We start from the raw sequence: 18,797 nt of genomic DNA on the forward strand, positions 1-18,797 counted from the left end.
CTTTAGGTGTCTAACTTATCTCACTTAGCACTGTGGTTGCAAATGACAGGATGTCCTTCTTTCTTCTGGCTGAGTAATACGTCACTGTATGTACATAGCACATTCTTATCCACTTGTCTGTTAATAAGCACTTAGGTTGTGTCCACGTATTGGCTACTGTGACATGGGAGTAGCACAGCCTCCTAAGCTCTTGCTAACGGGGCCTCTGCTTCTCTGTCTCCAGGACACGTCCACATCACAGACTTTAACATCGCGACCGTGGTGAAGGGGGCGGAGAAGGCTTCTTCCATGGCCGGCACCAAGCCCTACATGGGTGAGTGTTCCAGGACCCCTTTGGGGTGTGGCCTGCCCGATGGCTGAGGCATCAGTATCCTCCCCTGCTTCACCCCCACCCCAGCCATGCCCCGTAGGTGCCCGGCTCTCTGACATCTTCAGGCTTCACCCAGGCTTGTCTGCCCTGCCAGGAACACCTTCCCCTCCCGTGTCTTCTCTAAGGAAACCTTTGGAGCACTGGTGGTCCCTGAGGTCCGAGTGGTTGGTGACCGCTGTTCTAAGGAACTCCTGCCCAGCTAGGAAGCTTGGCTCAGGCTTAGAAAATCCAACCAACCTTTCTTTTCTTTTTTATTTCAAGCCCTTCAGTTTTATCAGAACATACAGCCTTGGTGTTGGTCAGTTGGGTCTGTATGCTTCAGTACACCATGTGTGGCTTCAGGCTGGGTTTTCTTCATGGTTTTTGGCGGGAGTGTTATTTTTGGCAAGCATTCTATTTTCTCCAAGGACGCCGATTATCTGAAAGTTGGGTCTTCTCTGCCACCCTTCATTACTTGTCATTTTCAAAATCTTTCTTCTATCTCCCTTCATTCATTTAAACTTTCCTCATTTTTCTTTCTCAGTCCTTTTAAAGCATGATCTGTTGAGTGTATTCACTTTGTGTGCTTTCTAGGGTAGTATGTATTACTGAAATAGTTTCCCTTTATTTCTGATTTTTTCCCCCGGAGTTCTTTTGCCTGATTGCTGAGTTTTTCCGTTCAAATGTATGTTGTCCTTTTATGTCTTGTATAATTTTATTAATGTCTCTTAGTTCTTAAGTCTTGATGTCTATATGAGTTCCCGTTTTCTTTAGTAACAAACCACATAAAAACTCACATTACTTCTCACAATCCTGCCATGGGGCTGGACGGTTCTTTGCTGGTTTGGGCGGGGCTCACTCATTCAGCCGGTGGGCCAGCTGGGGGCGGGCTCCGCCAGGAGAGCTGAGAGTAATGGCCTCTCCCTGCGTGGTCCCCGTGATGAGAGCCCGCACACATGGCCTCGGGAGAACCCGGTCCCCACATGCTCATGGACACCCTGCTTGCCGCACATTTCCCGGCGCCCAGTTGGCCAGAACAAGTCACATGACCCAGGCCAGGGGCCCTGTGGGAGGGGTCTGCAGATGCCTGATTCACTGGGAGTCAGAAGGAACCAGTCCCCACACTGTGGGCTCCTTACAGGCCACACCTGCAGGGACGCTCTTCCCCTCTCAGGGGTGGGGGGTGTGCTTCAGCCGCGGCGACATCTCTCCATCCTGTCTTCTGCAGCCCCGGAGGTGTTCCAAGCCTACGTGGATGGAGGCCCCGGGTACTCCTACCCCGTCGACTGGTGGTCCCTGGGCATCACGGCCTACGAGCTGCTGCGGGGCTGGGTAAGACGTGCGCCCGCACAGTGGGCACGCAGGGCCGTGGAAGTGGGGGCTCGGGGGTCCCAGGCTTGGGGGGACTAGGCACACCATTTTGCTGGACTGGCACCGGGTGGCAGGAAAGAGCACAGTGTGAGGAGTCAGAGGCCTGAGTGCCAGTCCCCATGGTGTGTGTGCGTGCCAGCTCTGAGGCCCCTGAGCTTGGCGAGCTTCTCTGCTCATGGGCAAGGGACGCCAGGAGCGGAAGGCTGTGCGAAGGTCATCAGCTCATCATTGGCAGCTCTGACGTGGGAGCGCCTTGACCCGTGATCTCCAACGCTGCCTCCTCCCACCCCCACACGATGTCCTCCCCACCTTCCCGCTTGGTCTGAAGCCCCGGCAGGGTGCAGGCCGTGCGTCCTTCACGGGCTCTGTGGGTCTGTTCATCCCGATCTTCCCTGAGCACCTCAGCTCGGGGTCCCAGAAAGAGGGGGCATCGGAATGTATTTTCACTTGATCGCATTTAAAGGGAAGAACCAAAGATGGCCCCTGGAGCTGCCTGGCAGCTGGGGTCCCGTCGTTGTATTTGAGCAGAAGGAACGATGACACAGACGCTGAGGCTGTTTTCTCTGCACGAGGAGCATTTACACAGGGCCCCCTCACCTCTCAGGACGCGGCTTCCCGCACATGGGGACCGGCCCATCCTCTCTCAGCGTTCACCGCTCTGGGCTGCTGCGTGCGGTACACGTGTCACTCACCTTCCTGGCTCCACTGCTCCCACTGCAGGTGCGCTCTGCCCCTTGCACACAGGGGCCGTCAGCCCAGTAGCCAGTGAGGGCAGGGCTTGGGCATGGTGGCCACGGGTGATGAATAAATAAATTAATTAATTAATTAATGGAGTAATCTACAAGCCATCAGAGCTCTGAGAGGACACATATGTATTACTCATACCCTGTAGCTAAGCAGCTGTGATCTACTCTCCATCAGTTACTTCCCCTGAATTCCTCAAAGTGGAATGGTGCTTTTTAGAATGAAAAAAAAAAAAAAAGAAGAAAAAAACAAAAACTATGAGTCTGCTCATTTTCTCATGCTCTGAATGGAAAGGTTGATCTCCCACAGGCTGCCTCATCCTGGCCTGTCCCTGTCGTCTGTGGTTCCACAGACACATACTCAGGGGAGGACTAGGAGGGCCCATCGTATTTGTCAGAACCAGAGGACAAGAGCGTTGCCAGTCGCTGACTGTCTCTCATAGTCAGGCCAGTGACTGCAGTGAACAGCTGACGTAAGCTTGGTTGGGCCTTGGCCAGTAGAAAGTTCCTTTTCTGTCTCCCTCACAAGTCAGAACCATCAAAGAGGACGATGTGGCCAAAGCCCCAAGGATGGAGTGGTTCTTACTGCTTCAAAGATAAACTCTTTCTTTTAAAAAAGTGTGTGTGTGTGTGTGTGTGTGTGTGTGTGTGTATTGATTTCAGAGAGGAAGGGAAATGGACTGGCTGCTACCTGCACGTCCCACACTGGGGATCGAGCCTGCAATCCTGGTCATGTGCCCTGACTGGGAATCAAACCGAGACCTCCTGGTTCATGGGTTGAGGCCCAATCACCGAGCCACGCCGGCGGCTGTATTATGGTTTTAGCGCCGTGTCCTGTCGCTCTCTCTGATCCTGCCCATTGTCTCTGCAGAGGCCGTACGAAATCCACTCGGCCATGCCCGTGACAGAGATCCTGAACATGTTCCAGGCGGAGCGTGTGCACTACTCCTCCACGTGGGGCCAGGGCATGGTCGCCCTGCTGAGGAAGGTAAGGGGGCCGCCGCCTGCCGGCGGGAATGGGGCCGCAGCGCAGACTCGGGCTTCCCGGCACCACGAGGAAGGAGGAAACGGAGGGACGGGAGATGGAGAGCAGGGCTCTCAGCATCCGGCATTCAGGATCGCAAGCTGCTGGCCGGCAAGCCGGGCTCAGGCTCCCGCTGGTGACGGCATGCAGGACCCTTGCACACCGGCACGGGCTCCCAGCACAGAGACCCTCGCTGCGGGTGGCTCTCACATGTTAGCTACAAAGCATCTTCCCATCACTGGGCTCGAAGGCACTGGGCATCTTGGGACCATTGCAGGAACTGTCGGTGTTACAATGAAGCAGAGGTTCTCAAAGTGTGTTCCGGGGACCAGCGGGGTCCGCACCTCCTGGGGCTTGTTGGAAAGGCCGATTCTCAGAGTCGGAGCCCGGGGTGGGCCGGGCTGTGTGTGTCTCCACGAGCTATCGGGGGGCTCTGTGCACTCGGGGGCAGTAGGCTGGGTGTCCTCCCTTTGGGCTGGCCTTCAGCCGTGGCCCCTGGGAATCCCCCAAGATGTGTCAGCTGACGGCACTGGAGGTCACGTGACAGCGCTGGTTGAGGGAATAGTATATCCTAGGCCGTGAGCTGGGTCTTCTCCCTTCATCGAGACAAGCCTGTGTTTGACCCTGAGCAGTGGTGTTGTCCCCGTAGTAGAGATGAGAAGACTGAGGCTCAGGAAAGTGAAACCTGCCGGCAGTGCCACGGGGCTGCGAAGGAGCAGAGGAGGGTTCTGCCCCAGCTCCCCAGCCCGACCCCAGAGCTCACTCCTCCCCCAGGGATGACGCGTAGAATCTCTCTCCGTTCACTTGCTTTGGAGTCACCACCGGGTTCCTCAGCCCCGCTGGCTCTCCCTTGTATCCCGGAGGCTTCTAATTAAGAATAAAAGAACCAGCTGTCTCGTCTCAGGACTTTCAGCTTGATAATGGGATGTGCCAAGGGTCATAGTTCCCCTGGGACCGTCCAAGGCGCCCTCTGTGGCCTGGTGCCCTGACCTCACTTGTCCCCTGAGCGACAGGTGAATGATTACTCTGACGCACATTGCTGTGAAAGAGAGGGCTAAGGGGCTGCCTGGCTATAGGAACCAGACAGCCTCACTCGCCGGCCTCTTCTGGCTTTTATCGTGGCAGCAGTTTGGGATAAGGTTTATCAGTAAGGTAGTAATCTTGGGAGGACGCATATGTCTGCAGTGTCCTTTAAGCAAGCACGTCTAAAGATTAAGCATAAAGATTCTGGTAGACCCCCAAGGGTCCACATGCACACAGACTCGCTTGGAAAGGTCAAGGAACACTTAGGGCTGCCACCTTCAGCCGACTCCCCTAGGTCGGAATTTCCTCCTTACAGACTTTCCAACCAAGTTTCTTGTGCTCCCCTACAAGCCAGTGTGTCTTTGTCCCCACCCAAGGGCCCCCGGCTGGATGCCCTGCAGAAGCAGCCTGACCCCTCCATCCCTCCCTGTTGTAAAGAGATGGGTGTTGGTGACACTTCCAATGACAGCGTCCCCGACGGGGCGACCCAGCTGGAGCGTGACCCGGCCCTCAGCCTCCCGCCCACCTTGGTGGCGCACAGCTCAGGCAAGCACTCTGCCCTGTGTCCCCAGCTCCTGACCAAGGATCCCGAGAGCCGCCTGTCCAGCCTCGGCGGCGTTCAGAGCACGCCCTACCTGGCCGACGTGAACTGGGACGCGGTGTTGGAGAAAGCGTTGACCCCCAGCTTTGTGCCCAATGTGAGTGGGGGTCCCGTCTGATGGCACGCCACCCCCCCCCCCACTACGCCCTGCAGGGTCCCACCCCTCCTTCAAGACTCAGCATGCACGCAGGACTGGCCCGAGGGAGGGTCAGCACTGGTTCTGCTCTGGGGGCAGCCTCTCTCCATTAGTGGTTAATAAGGTCCCGGTTCAGTGTCTGCCATCCTCCTGAGACTTCAGAGAGTGGGGACCAGGTGGGGGCCGGCCTGTGCCTGGGGGAGACCCCAGGATGGGTGGCCTTCAAAGGCACCAGGAGGCTCAGTGTGTCTCACCATCTGAGAGCAGCTGCAGGAGAGACAGCAGCCAGCAGGGTGCAGTGTGTGCCTGGCACGCACATCCAGCATCTCATGCAAGCTTCTCCACAGGGCAGTGCGTCTGTCAGGAAACTGCCCGATCACTCAGTGAGAGGTGGGCAGAACCAGGCTTGACCTCAGACAGTCTGGATCCAGAGCCTGCATTGGAGTGAGTGAGTGAGTGAGTGAGTGAATGAATGGCAGATAAATCGGGCCAGGAAACACTTGGCCCTGAAATCCCAGCTGCTCATTGGGAGAGGCTCACCTCCGGAGCCGTGGAGGTTAAAACTACCAGGTGTTGCCGAAACTGGTTTGGCTCAGTGGTAGAGCATCGGTCTGCGGACTGAAGGGTCCCAGGTTCAATTCCGGTCAAGGGCATGTACGTTGGTTGCAGGCATATCCCTGGTGGGGGGTGTGCAAGAGGCAGCTGGTCGATGTTTTTCTCTCATCGACGTTTCTAGCTCTCTCTCTCTATCCCCTCCTCTCTGTAAAAATCAATAAAAATACATTAAAAACAAAAAACTACCAGGTGTGCTGCCCGAGGGGACTGGCACCCTGGATGGGTCTCAGGACAGAGAAGGCACCTGAGGTTTCGGACCCAAGGAGACCCACATCCCTCTGGCCACAGTGGGCGGGGCCAGCCTCCAGGCGGCCAGGCCGGGGGTCCGCCGGCTCCAGCTGCGGAGGAGGGGGAACCAGGACTGGAAACGGGAAGCATTGGGTGAGAAATGGCATTTTACGCGGAAGGAGTGATAACGATATCTACAGGAAAGGGAGTGGTGGCATGAGAACGTCTGGTAGAACCCATGGAAATGTCAGATTGGAAAACTAAACTCAGCCTCGTGAAGGACCATCCATCCCTGGGAAGGGAGCACGTGGACGGCGATGGTGGGGCCGCCCAGGTGTGGGAGGGGCCGTGGGGGTCATCAGAGGGCCTGTGCGGGGGAATGTGTTGCTTCTCATCATCAGAAAGAGATACACAGCAGACACACCCCACAGGAGTCTGCTGAATGAATGGCTGAGTGGATGAATGAGTGAAGTCAAGTTCCATGATGGGTGGAAGAAGGACAAACCGTGCTTTCCTTCAGAAAGGGAGACTGAATTGTGACCCCACGTTTGAACTCGAAGAAATGATTCTCGAATCCAAGCCCCTTCACAAGAAGAAGAAGAGGCTGGCGAAGAACAGGTCCAGAGACGGCACGAAGGACAGCTGCCCGCTGGTGAGCGCCATGGCGGTGGGGGGGTCCACTGGTGAGCACAATGGTGGGGGCGGGGTGGGGGGGTGGGGTCTGCTGCTGAGCGCCATGGCGGGGGAGGGGGTAGAGGGGGGACCCGGAGGGCGGGAGTCCTGTGCTCCCAGGGATGCTAGGCTGCCTTTTATTTCTTATTTGTGATTTCAAAATATGTTTTTATTGATTTCAGAGAGAGGGCTAGAGAGAGAGAAAAATCATATCTCTTATGATGAAAGGACCGGCTGCCTCCTGCACGCCCCCTCCCGGGGACAGAGCCCACAACCCAGGCCTGTGCCCAGCCGGGAATGGAAGCGTGACCTCCTGGCTCATGGTGGAGGCTCAGTCACGGAGCCACGCCCGCTGGGCGCTAGGCTGCTCTTTAGACAGATGAGGCCTGCCACGTTGCCCCCCAAATGCCCTCATGGGCTGAGGGGCCTCCACCCACACGTGGTCTTTATCGGGGAAACGGCCTGAGCTACACGTGGCGCTCCGAACGTTCACGTGATGGAAGCACCGTCCCGGTGCAGGGACCTCGTGAGTCTCCAGGCAGGAGCTCAAAGCTGAGCGCATGGGCCCCGTGCGCTGTCTCCTGAGCACCCAGTGGAAGGTCCAGTGCCGCGGAGGCCGCCCAGGCCACGGGGTGACGTTCGCGGGCCCTGGGCACGCCACGCGGGCTTTCTGAGCCGCTGTGTTCGTTTTCTAGGCTGCCCTGGTGTCACAGCCTTGGTGGCTTAACATAAGTGGCAGTTATTCCCGCCCAAGCCTGGAGGCCACACGCTCAGTCAGTGTGTGGACCGAGCCAGGCTCCCCCAGACGTGGCAGGAGGCCCTCTCTGGCTCTCCTGCCCCTGGTGGCGGCCAGGGGTCTGCCATGCCTCGGCTCGTGGCCGCACCCCTTTGTTTCTGCCTCCACATCCCGTGGCATTTCTCTCGTGGCTCTGTGTCTTCACGTGGCCTTCTTGGAAGGACACCGGCCCTCGAGTGGAGGACCCCCTACTCCAGTGTGGCCTCTCCTTCCCGAGGGACACTGCCCAGCCCCAGTCCCCTCACCGTGGGGGGTCAGGACGGCAGCGTGTGTTTTGGAGGGCAGGGCAGAATCCAGCCCACAGCCGGCCCTTCCTCAGAAAAGCGTTTTAAACACTGTTTGGTGACTGCGATGGCGGGATGTCAGCTTTCCCTGCTAGAAGCTCATTTTTCTCTGCTTACTTTTTAAATGTATTTTTACTGATGTCAGAGAGGAAGGGAGTGGAGAGACCGAAACATCAGTGATGACAATCATTGGCCGACTGCCTCCTGCACGCCCCCTACTGGAGATCGAGCCAACAACCCGCCATGTGCCCTGGCCGGGAATTGAACCGTAACTTCCTGGTTCATAGGTCAATACTCAACCACTGAGCCACACGCCCGTTGGGCTTTTTCACTTATTTTAAAGAAATTGAAACATCTTTGTAGACCCTAACGGTATGGTGGGCCCCGGCCCCATGCCCAGGCCCGAGGCTCTGCCTAGGTGAGCGGCAGGTGGCGCTCAGCACCCGTTCTTGGTGGGAACAAGCACCTACAGGAGGCCTTGCGCTCCTCCCCTCTCCCCCGGTCACACTTTATTAGGCCTAACGGACATTGGAGCCATCAGGGAGCCACGCCCAGGATTTTCTACCCACAATCCCCCCTGCCATCGCTCTCAGGTTGGATTTAGTGGCTTCAAACCGAGAAAAACATCTTTGTCCGCCAGGGCCCCTGGCACAGCCACCGTGCCAGCTGGGCTGTTCGCGGCCCTTAGCTGGTCCCACCTGTGCGTGCCAGCCCCGGGCGGCTGGTCTCTGCCAGTCACGGCCCTTTGTCCGTCACTCACGGTCCCCTGTCTGTCCCGTTGACAGAACGGCCACCTGCAGCAGTGCCTGGAGACCGTGCGGAAGGAATTCATCGTATTCAACAGAGAGAAGTAAGTCCCTCCTCTCACAGCTGCCGCCGGGCAGAGCCCTCTGAACCGCAGGCTCCCGGTGCCAGCCGTGACCTGGGAGGGGACAGCTCGCCCAGCTGCCCTTCCCCGGGCCTCAGCGTCGCTGTGTGAGAGGGGGAGGCGGGTGGGACCTGGCCGGCGGACACTGGCATACACAGGCAGGTGGTGAGGGGCCCGGGCTCCGGATGTAAGAGTCCTGGCGCTGCGGCTGCCGGAGCGACCCGGGCCCGGTGCTCGCTTCCCAGGCCTCATGCCAGCCGTGGAAGTGAGCTCTCTGCTTGCCGGTGGCTGGCATCAGACTGCAGGAGCTGCGGATACAGGGCCTGGCGCGGTGGAGCCCATTACTGTGGTCATTATTACTTAGTGGCCGGGGGTTGTGCTGGACCCCAGCGTCTCCGGCTGTGGTCCTAGAGGTCCTTCCTGCGCTGCTGGCCAGAGCAGGGCCGGGAGGCTCGGCCAGTGGGTGGGGATTGCTGGCCAGCCCTCGTGTGTGAGTCTGGGTTGACTTTGCCCCCCACGTGCCCTAGAGCTGTGGCCACGCAGGATGAGTGACAGGCTGCTGCCTTCTCCACCCGCCCCAGCCCCAGTGGGAACTGGCCCTGCCTTGCCCACCCGCCCACCGGCCAGAACCCGGACAGCCTGCCCGGAGGGGCCCCTCACCTCCACCGCGGCTCCCTCCGTGCCTGCCCCGGAATGCAGACTCCTCCACCGGCCACGGGCCCAGGTCTGCCCCCCAGAGCGCCGTCTCGGAGCCCCCAGAGCGTGGACGCGGGTGGGCTCCCAGAGCAGGGCTCTCCCTCCGAATGCTGCCTCCGCACTCCCTCTGCACCTGTGGGGGTGGGGAGGGGTGTGAACAGGCGTGAGCCCCGCCTGGCTGAGCTCTGCTCTAGGCCTCTGCGCTCCGGGGCCCGGTGTCCTAGCTGTGACATGGAGCAGGAGACTCAGCAGCTGCTGCTCCTCCTCACGGTGGTCTGGCCTGAGGGGGACAGAGAGGACTGTGGTGTCCTTTATACTTCCCGTTCCTCACCTCTGGTGTCTCTTCCTTTCACTTCTCCTCCCTCCCTCCCTCCTCCCTCCCTTGTCCTCCCTCCTTTCCTCCCTCTCTCACCTCCCTCCCTCCTCTCTCCTTTCCTCCCTGTCTTTCTCCTTCTCTCCCTCCCCCCTCTCTCCTTCCCCCCCTTCTCTCTCTCCTTCCCTCCCCCTCCCTCCCCCTTCTATCTCTTCTTCTCTCCTTCTCTCCCTCCCTCCCTCCACATTCCATACCAATCCTTAAAGTCCAGCTCAAATGCCGCCTCCAGGAAGCCTCCCCTGATTCGCACAGGATTTCGGGGCCCATGTCTCCCTCACCGGCTCCCTCGTCACTGCTCCCTCTCCCTGAGCAGCCTCTGCAGTTACGTTCTGTATTAAAATGGAAAGGACCAGAGTCTAGAGATAGCAACGCCAGCTCTCAATATAGCCTCCCTCAGGCACGGGGGCTATTTTTAAATGACACTTCCTGCTTGGGGTGCTTCAGTGAGAATCTTAGGAGGATCCACCCTGATCCTGGGAGAGCCCCAGGGACTCCTGCGATGTCAGCGTCTGAGCCCAGCGGGGATGCCCTAGTTTGGAGTCAAAGTCTTTCTGTCTCACTCTCAGGTTTCCCCTGGCTGTGACAGGATTTCCCTCCAGAGGTGCTGCCTCCCAAGGGATGGAGGGGAGGGGAGGGGAGGGGAGGGAAGGGGAGGGGAGGGGAGGGGATGGAGGGGGAAGCAGATCCTCAGACTCCTCTGCAGCCTGCGTAGGGGGTCGTACCCTCCTCCCCTCCCGCCCCCGCCAGGCTCTCAGCTCCCTGAGGACAGAGACAGGCTTGCTGCAGGGTTTCCTGTGCCCCCCGCAGGGGCCGGTCCATGGCGGGCACTGGACGTGGATGTGTAGATGAGTGATGGTGGGCCTCATCCCCTCCACTGACCTGAGCTCAGGCACGTGACATCCATGGCCTCGTACACGTCATGAGGAGCCACGCGTGGGCGCTATGGTCTCCATTTGTCAGATGGAGAAACTGAGGCTCCGTGTGTGCAGAAACTCGCCTGGGTGCACCTGAGCCGGGCTCTGACCGCAGGCCCACCTGCCTCCGGACACCAGGCTTCCCAGGCGGAGGAGGCGCGGGCTGAGGGCTCCTCGTCTCCCTCCTGCCCGGGCACCTCGCCGTCCCCGCCCCGGCACTAACCGGCCTGTGCTCTGCTTGTCCGCAGGCTGAGGCCGCAGGGCCCGGGCGGCCAGCAGCTGGACCCTGAGGGCCACGCCGGGAGCCGGGCGCCGGGCAAGCTCCGGGACGATGGGTGCAACAACAACGTGCCAGGCCCCGCCTGCGCCCGTGGCTGCAGCAGTTAAGCCCCTGGCCGCCCACAGGACCGCGCCATCTCCGCCATCTCTGCCCCGCCCTCCGCCCTCCGGCCCCTCTGCGCCCTCCCTGCCTTCTCAGAACGTCAGATGCAGAGAGAGCCTGGCTGAGAGCGGGGAGCTGGGGTGGACCGCTGCCAGAAAGATCCCTGTGGGACCTGGGATGAGCCTCGCCCTTCTGGGCCTCCGTTTTCTGCATCTGCCCAAGGGAAGGGGTGGTCGGCTCTCCGGCCTCCTCCAGTCCCAGCTCCTGGGAGAGTCACAGACTTGCTGAACATCTGACATTTACAAAATGGTCCACATGGGCCGGTCGAATGGTGATGTCAGACGCACGCTCCCTCCCAAGGCAATCAGACCCTCACAGCTGTGCCATCCGCCCGGTTCCGGCTCCTTCGGCAGCACTTTGGGGAAATGCAGCAAAAGGCAACACCACCACAGGCACGCCTGCCCTTTCTGAGGAAGTGCCATCCGTCCCCACCGGATGCAGAGCCTGAAGTGTCCCCGTGGCACTTGCCGTCGGGCCAGACTCGCCGGCCATCTGGGTGGCAGACCGGCCGGTCCCGGGTCCGGGGCTGTGGGTGCACGCCTCCCCTTCCTCACAGAGGACGGCCTCTCGCACGCTTTATCTCCGCAGCCCCCACCCCGGCCACTCCGATGAGGGTCTTCAGTCCCCAAAAGCACGCCCCGCGGCAGAACGCGGGCCGGCCAGCCCCGCGGGGTGTCTCCTGGGAGGGCGTGAGGGTGTCTCGTCCGGAGTCAGGACTGTCTTCGAGAGGGTCCGGCTGCCGTGGGCGCGCCCCGTGTTGATACGTGAGGGAGCAAGGGTCACCGTCGACAGCCCACCCCCGGGGACACCGGGCGCACGCAGAAAGCACAGCCATTGCCGGCCCGCTCCGGAGCAGCGCCGTGGACTCGGAGGACGCGGCTGCACCGGGATGCACTCGGACCTGGAACCGGTCCGTGTGCGGAAGCCGGCCCTGCCCTGTGCTAAGGAAGCCCCCAGGCAAATCGTGTCACCTCTGGAGCACCAGTTTCCTCGCTTTGAAACGGGGTGATAATCCCACGCCCAGTCCTGTGTGTGAGGCACCCAGCACCCCCCACGCCCTGAACAGCAGCCACACGGGCAGCGGCGCCCTCACCTGGCGAAACCCTCCCGTCTCAGGCTCTCTCTCGTCTGGTTGGGTTGCGGTAGAAATGAGCGCCGTGTGTGGGTTATTCGATGCCCGTGTGTCCCTGTCGGCGGTCAGTGGTGTTTTTATCTTTGCCCCCAACTCCTCCTCATCACTTTTTACACCACATGCCAGTCCTTGGGGCTGCTGGTGTCGTCTCGGATTCTTGGGGAGACACGGTACTGTGGAGTGTGGTTCCGTATCGTTGTTCTTCTGAACAGCCATCGCGTTCCTCCTGTGAACCAGGGCGATGGTGTTGCCCAGCTGAGTCTACTTGGCTTGCACACTGTCCACCTCCGCTCCCGCCGCACCGTCCTGTCCCCTCGGGCGTGGCGGGCCTGCCTCTCCTGCACTGTGACACACACACACACACACACTCACACACACACACACACACACACCGGCAGCTGTTAGGGTTCCTCGGTGCCTCTCGGCGCCTCCCCCTGCTGGGCTCCTGAGGTAGGGCAGGGGCTGGAAGGGTCCGTGAGATGCCGGGCCTGGCTCTGTTCCAGTCCGCATCATTCCTCGCTCAGAATAAACGATTTCGTAGGCAGTCCTCCCTCCGACGCTGCTCTTATTCAGGGTGGGGTGGGGTGGTCAGAGTCCTCAACTTTAATGAGAAACGTAGAGATGGGGGTGGGGGCTCACTTGGTCCAGGGAATGAAGCCACACTCAGCCATGCGAGGCTCAGTCCCCCTTAATCACAACTTGTATTATTGATTACATGGTCACTATTATCATCATCTCTGTTATGACTTTATAGACACAAAGGTGCAATCTGCACACCAGGGGGAAATACACAAAACTCTCCGCCCAAAGAAAATACTCTTCCCAGATGGCGTGGCTCAGTGGTTGAGCATCAATCCATGAACCAAGAGGTCCCTGTTCCATTCCCAGTCAGGACACATGCCCAGATAGCAGACTTGCTGCGCAGGAGGCAACCGATGGATGTGTCACATTGATGTACCTATCTCTCCCTCTCCTTTCCTACCTCTGAAATCAATAAAAAACATTTTTAAAAAGGAGAAAAGAGAGAGAAACCAATATGTAAACACCTGAACTGCTGCCTCACACAACAACTTCAAAACTTCAACTAAAAGACAAAACGGACATCATCCAGAACCACAGGAAGGCTGGCTGAATGGAAATTCTACAACTAGAAAGAAAGAGAAAAGCACATGGAGACTCAGAGGAGCTGCGGAAGTAAAGGCAGAGGTATGGAGGCACGTGCGCGGAGAGGGCTGGCAACTGAGTATGCGGCTGGCTTTCTCAATCAGGAGGGAGACAAAAACTCCTGACTGCTATCAACTCCAGTTCTAGGGACCCAGACTCATATGGGGAGAAATTGGACTATCTGGCAGCAGGCGGAACACAAGGACGGCTTTCTCTCAGAGGTGCTTGCAGCGATTACCAAGGGACATTGAGACCTGGGGGCCTCTTAGGGCAGGGCTGATGGGAAGCCATTGCTGTTTGCTCTGCCCTGAGACTCTGACTCACACCAGCTGTGCACAGAGGATTTTGCATATGAATGGCCTGGTCCTTTGAAATCTAAACTTACCTAACAGACTGCAGCTAAGTCAGTGAGACCCAGAACATACAAAATAAAGTCCACAGCCGCACAGTAGCTTGCATTGCTTCGCAGCTGGCCTCATCTGGGCACCTCCAAAACCCAAATAAAGAAGAGGAATCTGCAGATCTCTCTGTGGCCTCAGGCAGAGGCTAAATTAGCACCTTCTTGGAGATCCAATAGCCAGTGTACCCAGGGGTCAGAGTAGGACCATCCAGATTACAACTCCTCAGATCTATAAGGGACACACTCAGGGGGCAGACTCAGTGAGCACCAAAGCCCCACTGAAGCAAGTCTTGCCTCATAAGGGTGTCTCTAGCACAAAGTTCTCCCACCTTAGACACAGCTGATTCTCACAGCCAATTCCTCCAATACCAACAGTAATTAAGGCTTAACTACAACAAAACTGTGGACATAGCCCACAAAGAAGTGCACTCACATAACTGGGGAGGCTGAGCCATTGGGTCCTATAGTACACCTAGCACACAAAGCCACTCTATCAACTCAAAGACACAGCCAAAATGCTGAGACAAAGAAACAGGTCACAAATGAAAGAAATGGGGGAAAGCAAATGACAATATAGAGTTCAAAACCAGTTATAAAGTTTTTTAAGAATTTTCTAGAAAAGGCTGATAAATTCAATGAGACCCTCGAGGATATGAAAAAGGACCAACTAGAAATTAAGCATACACTGACTGAAATAAAAAAATATTACACAGAGACCCAACAGTAGACTAGAGGAGCGTAAGAATCAAGTCAATGATTTGAAATACAAAGAAGTAAAAAACACCCAACCAGAAAAGCAAAAAGAAAAAAGAATCCAAAGATATGAAGATAGAGCAAGGAGCCTCTGGGACAACTTCAAGTGTACCAACATCCAAATTATGGGGGTGCCAGAAGAAGAGACAGGGCAAGATATTGAAAACCTATTTGAAGAAATAATGACCGAAAACTTGCCCCAGTTGGTGAAAGAAATAGACTTACAAGTCCAGGTAGCACACAGAACCCCAAACAAAAGGAATCCAAAGAGGACCACACCAAGACACATCATAATTAAAATGCCAAGAGCAGCGGAAACCGGTTTGGCTCAGTGGATAGAGCGTCGGCCTGCAGACTGAAGGGTCCCGGGTTCAATTCTGGTCAAGGGCATGTACCTTGGTTGCGGGCACATCCCCAGTGGGGGGTGTGCAGGAGATGGCTGATCGATGTTTCTCTCTCATCGATGTTTCTAACTCTTTATCCCTCTCCCTTCTTCTCTGTGAAAAATCAATAAAATATATTAAAAAAATAAATAAATAAAATGCCAAGAGCAAAAGACAAAGAGAGAATACTAAAAGTAAGAAGAAAAAAACAGTTAATTACCTACAAGGGAGCACCCATAGAATTGTCAGCTGATTTCTCAACAGAAACTATGCAGGCCAGAAGCAAGTGGAAAGAAATATTCAGTGATGAATAGCAAGAACCTACAACCAAGAGTACTCTACCCAGCAAAACTATCATTCAGAATTGAAGCTCAGATAAAGAGCTTCACATTTAAGGAAAAGCTAAAAGAGTTCATCACTGCCAAACCAGTATTATATGAAATGCTGAAAGGCATCTTTAAGATGAGGAAGAAGAAGAAAAATGTAAAGATAAAAATTATGAATAACAAATACATATCTATCAACAAGTGAATCTAAAAATCAAATAAATAAAAAAATCTGATGAACAGAATAAACTGGTGAATATGATAGAATCAGGGGCATAGAAAGGGAGTGGAATGACAATTCTCAGGGGGAAAGGGGGATGGGGATGGGGAAGGGACTGGACAAAAATCATACATCTATGGATGAGGACAGTGGGGTGGGTGTAAGGGCAGAGAGTGGGGTGGGAACCAAGTGGAGGGGAGCAATGGGGGTGGGGGGGAGAGGAACAATTGTAATAATCTGAACAATAAACATTTATTTAAAAAAAATAATAAAAAGGAGAAAAGAAAAATGCTCTTAAACTTTCCACAAATGGTGGGTCAGACCTCACCCCATCCCCAGACTAGAGTTTGCTTTATGGGAGGAACATTGAACTGTCTCTACTACTCCAGGTGCCTGACAATGACCATTCCTACTTATTAAAAATTCCAATTCTTCCACAATGCTCTAACCCTAATAGAGTCCAAACCTAACCCTAAACTTAACCTGAACCCTATCCGACAATACTCTAACCCTAATTCAGGTCCACCCCTAACCAAAAGCTAACCCACAATGCTCTAAACCTAATTAGGTCCAAATCTAACCCTAACCCACAATGCTCTAACCCTAATGCAGGTCTATACCTAACCCTAAACTTAACCCTAATCCTAACCCACAATGCTCTAACCCTAATGCAGGTCCACCACTAACCCAAAAGTTAACCGACAATGCTCTAACACTAATGCAGTTCCAACCCTAAACCTAACCATAACTTGAACCCTAACCCTAACCCTGAACCTAATGCAGGTCCAGCCCTAACCCAAACCCTAACCCTAACTCTAACTCAGGTCCAACTCTGACCCTACCCCATCCAGGCCATGAACTCCAGGGGATGCACAGGTATAGTTGACCCCCACCCTTGCTGTACGGCTGCCCCTTGGTGGACGGAAGGAGCGCAGACACTCCCACTTGCCCCCCGGCTTGGGCCACGCTTAGGAAGTGCCCGTTACTTTGAAGACTTACCCACAGTGCCTCTCAGTATTTCCTCCTCCGGCCTTGAGCATGAACCATGGCGAGGCCGCTCGTGTTTAATGGCCAGCTGTCACAAGGAACAATAGCTTCTTCCCGGGGGACAGACAGATGTGACGTGGGTCTGGGCTCTGTGTGTCCATTCCCATCCCCCTCACACCCCCTTTCCATTCTCCCCTCTCTGCAGAGGGAGGAGGTGGGGGGTCACACCCAGATGCTTCCCAGCCTAGAGGCTGCCATTCTCCACCGTCCTGACGCTAAGACTATTTGCTGAACTATCTTCCACGTGTCCTTCAGTGGCCTTGTCTAAGTGGGAATTCATGTCACACGTCATGTTTAGTCAACTCTAAGTAATGAAGGGTGAGAGAGGGGGTTCGGATGGCGTTCTGGACGGACAAGAACACCCTGGGTCCCGCATGCCAATCGGCCCTCCCCTCCCCTCTCCCCAACTCCCGTTGTTGCCGGTGGGAACCGGGCTCTTCCACGGGATCGTGAGGAAAGGACCCACGTGTGGGAGACGCTGGTGTGGTAAGATCTACCGGTATTCGATGGAGACAGAAGCTGGGGTCCCATCTCTGTCCGTCCCCTCATGGATAAAGTTTAACTTTGTTCATCGAGGCCAGAACAAAGGCCAGTGCCCACATTTCTGTTTCATATTAAAGGTTAGTGCTTCAGCCCTAGCCGGTTTGGTTCAGTGGATAGAGCATTGGCCGATGGCCTGAAGGATCACAGGTTTGATTCTGGTCAAGGGTACATGCCCAGGTTGTGGGCTCAATCCCCAGGGTGAGGTGTTCAGGAGGCAGCCGATCAGTGATTCTCTCATCATTCATGTTTCTATTTCTCCCTCTCTCCCTTCCTCTCTGAAATCAATCCTAGCTAATAAAGAGGGAATATGCAAATTGTCATGCCATCACAAAAAGATGGCGGCGCCCACAGCGGAGGTGTGGTTTCTGTAAGACAAAATGGCGGCACCCACAGCAGAGGCCGAGTTCCCGTAATGAGCCCTAACAGGCAACCAGCAGGGACCTGAGGCTGTGTGGCAGAGGACCTCAGGCTGTAACCCCAGCTCATGCTGTGCCCTCTGCCCAGCAGGGCTTGATAGGGGATCTCAGGCCACACCCTTCACCCAAGCGCTGGCCTGGGGGACCTCAGGCCACTCCCCTCACTGGGCGCTGGTCTGGGGGACCTGAGGCTGCATCCCCAGTCCAGTGGGGCTTGATGGAGGACCTCAGGCCATGCTGCCTGCCCTGTGCTGGGCCAGGGACCTCAGGCCATGCCTCCCGCCCCAGCACTGGGCAGGGGTACCTGAGAGTGCGCTGGGGGACCTGAGGCTATAACCTCCCCCCACCCACCCACCCCCCGCCCAGCGGGGCTTGACAAGGGTGGGGCTGGCCGGGTCTGGATCTCACCCAATGGGGGTGGGGACAGCTGGGTCTGGGTCTTGTGCAATTTTAAGGCACCGTGGGTGGGTGGGGACTTGACTCTGGATCCTGCAATGTACCCCAGACTCTGACAGGAGGAAGATTTTTATATATCTTACTAATTTTCTTTATCTCTGACAGTTCTATTATAGAGAAAGGGCAAATAGCAATATTAAAATATTTCCTCTAATTAATCCCTTATTAATATGCATGAATTTCGTGCACCGGCCACTAGTAAAAATATACTAAAAAACAAAAACAAAAATCTTGGTCCTTTGGAACCCACGAGGTCAGCAGCAGACCCCGTTGGCCAGTCCAGATGGGGCTGCTCAGCATCCCAGGCGATGCCCTGGGCCGCTCTGGCCCTGCTCCTCAAGGCAGTGCCGCCCGCAGGCGCAGACCCTACAGAAAGCGCGGGGTTAATGGCGGGGCCGGCCCGCCCCAGGCCCCTAAGTGTGCTTGCCCTTGTGCCAGTCTCAGGGAACCAATGCTCTGAGCCAGATACGAACCAGGTCCAAGCCGCTCTGTCTCCCGGGGAGCTTGCCTCTCAGGAGCAGGATTTCGTCCTATATTTTTGTTTATGAATTTTCCCTTCTGTTCCTGAGAAAACAACTGAGCATCCTCAAGACGCTCGAGGCGACAAGCTCAGGAGATGACAGCTGCGTACCAGCCTCCGGGGCTTCCCAGACAGCTTCCCGCCGAGGAACCATGAGACGGAGGATGAAGCCACCAGAGAGGAGCCGGGGCCAGACCCTCACCTCCCGAGACGGGTTCCCCTCACGGTCCAATTGGACAAGCCGTCTTCCCATCAAGGGAGGGCCCCAGGGAGCCCACCCGGGCCCCGCACATCGCCTCACT

The 18,797-nt window shown here is 56.4% G+C and overlaps 1 protein-coding gene across 3 annotated transcripts in view; it reads left to right on the forward strand.

Moving 5' to 3' along the window:
- Positions 1 to 11,577, forward strand: part of STK32B (serine/threonine kinase 32B) — a 65,859-nt gene extending 54,282 nt beyond the window's left edge. Inside the window, exons 6-12 of one of the 3 annotated variants that reach the window (XM_084864755.1) lie at positions 224 to 313; positions 1,578 to 1,681; positions 3,335 to 3,451; positions 5,083 to 5,208; positions 6,611 to 6,742; positions 8,628 to 8,692; positions 10,942 to 11,577. In XM_084864755.1, coding sequence (XP_084720881.1) covers positions 224 to 313; positions 1,578 to 1,681; positions 3,335 to 3,451; positions 5,083 to 5,208; positions 6,611 to 6,742; positions 8,628 to 8,692; positions 10,942 to 11,080 — 773 coding nt within the window. In that variant the 3' untranslated portion in view covers positions 11,081 to 11,577. Of the gene's footprint in view, positions 1 to 223; positions 314 to 1,577; positions 1,682 to 3,334; positions 3,452 to 4,136; positions 4,214 to 5,082; positions 5,209 to 6,610; positions 6,743 to 8,627; positions 8,693 to 10,941 lie in introns of those variants that run through there. The other 2 variants (XM_084864756.1, XM_084864757.1) reach the window with 2 other exon arrangements.
- Positions 11,578 to 18,797: the final 7,220 nt, after the last annotated feature.

Source organism: Pipistrellus hanaki, assembly GCF_964339955.1.
Source record: "Pipistrellus hanaki genome assembly, chromosome: 1".
Lineage (NCBI taxonomy): Eukaryota > Metazoa > Chordata > Mammalia > Chiroptera > Vespertilionidae > Pipistrellus > Pipistrellus hanaki.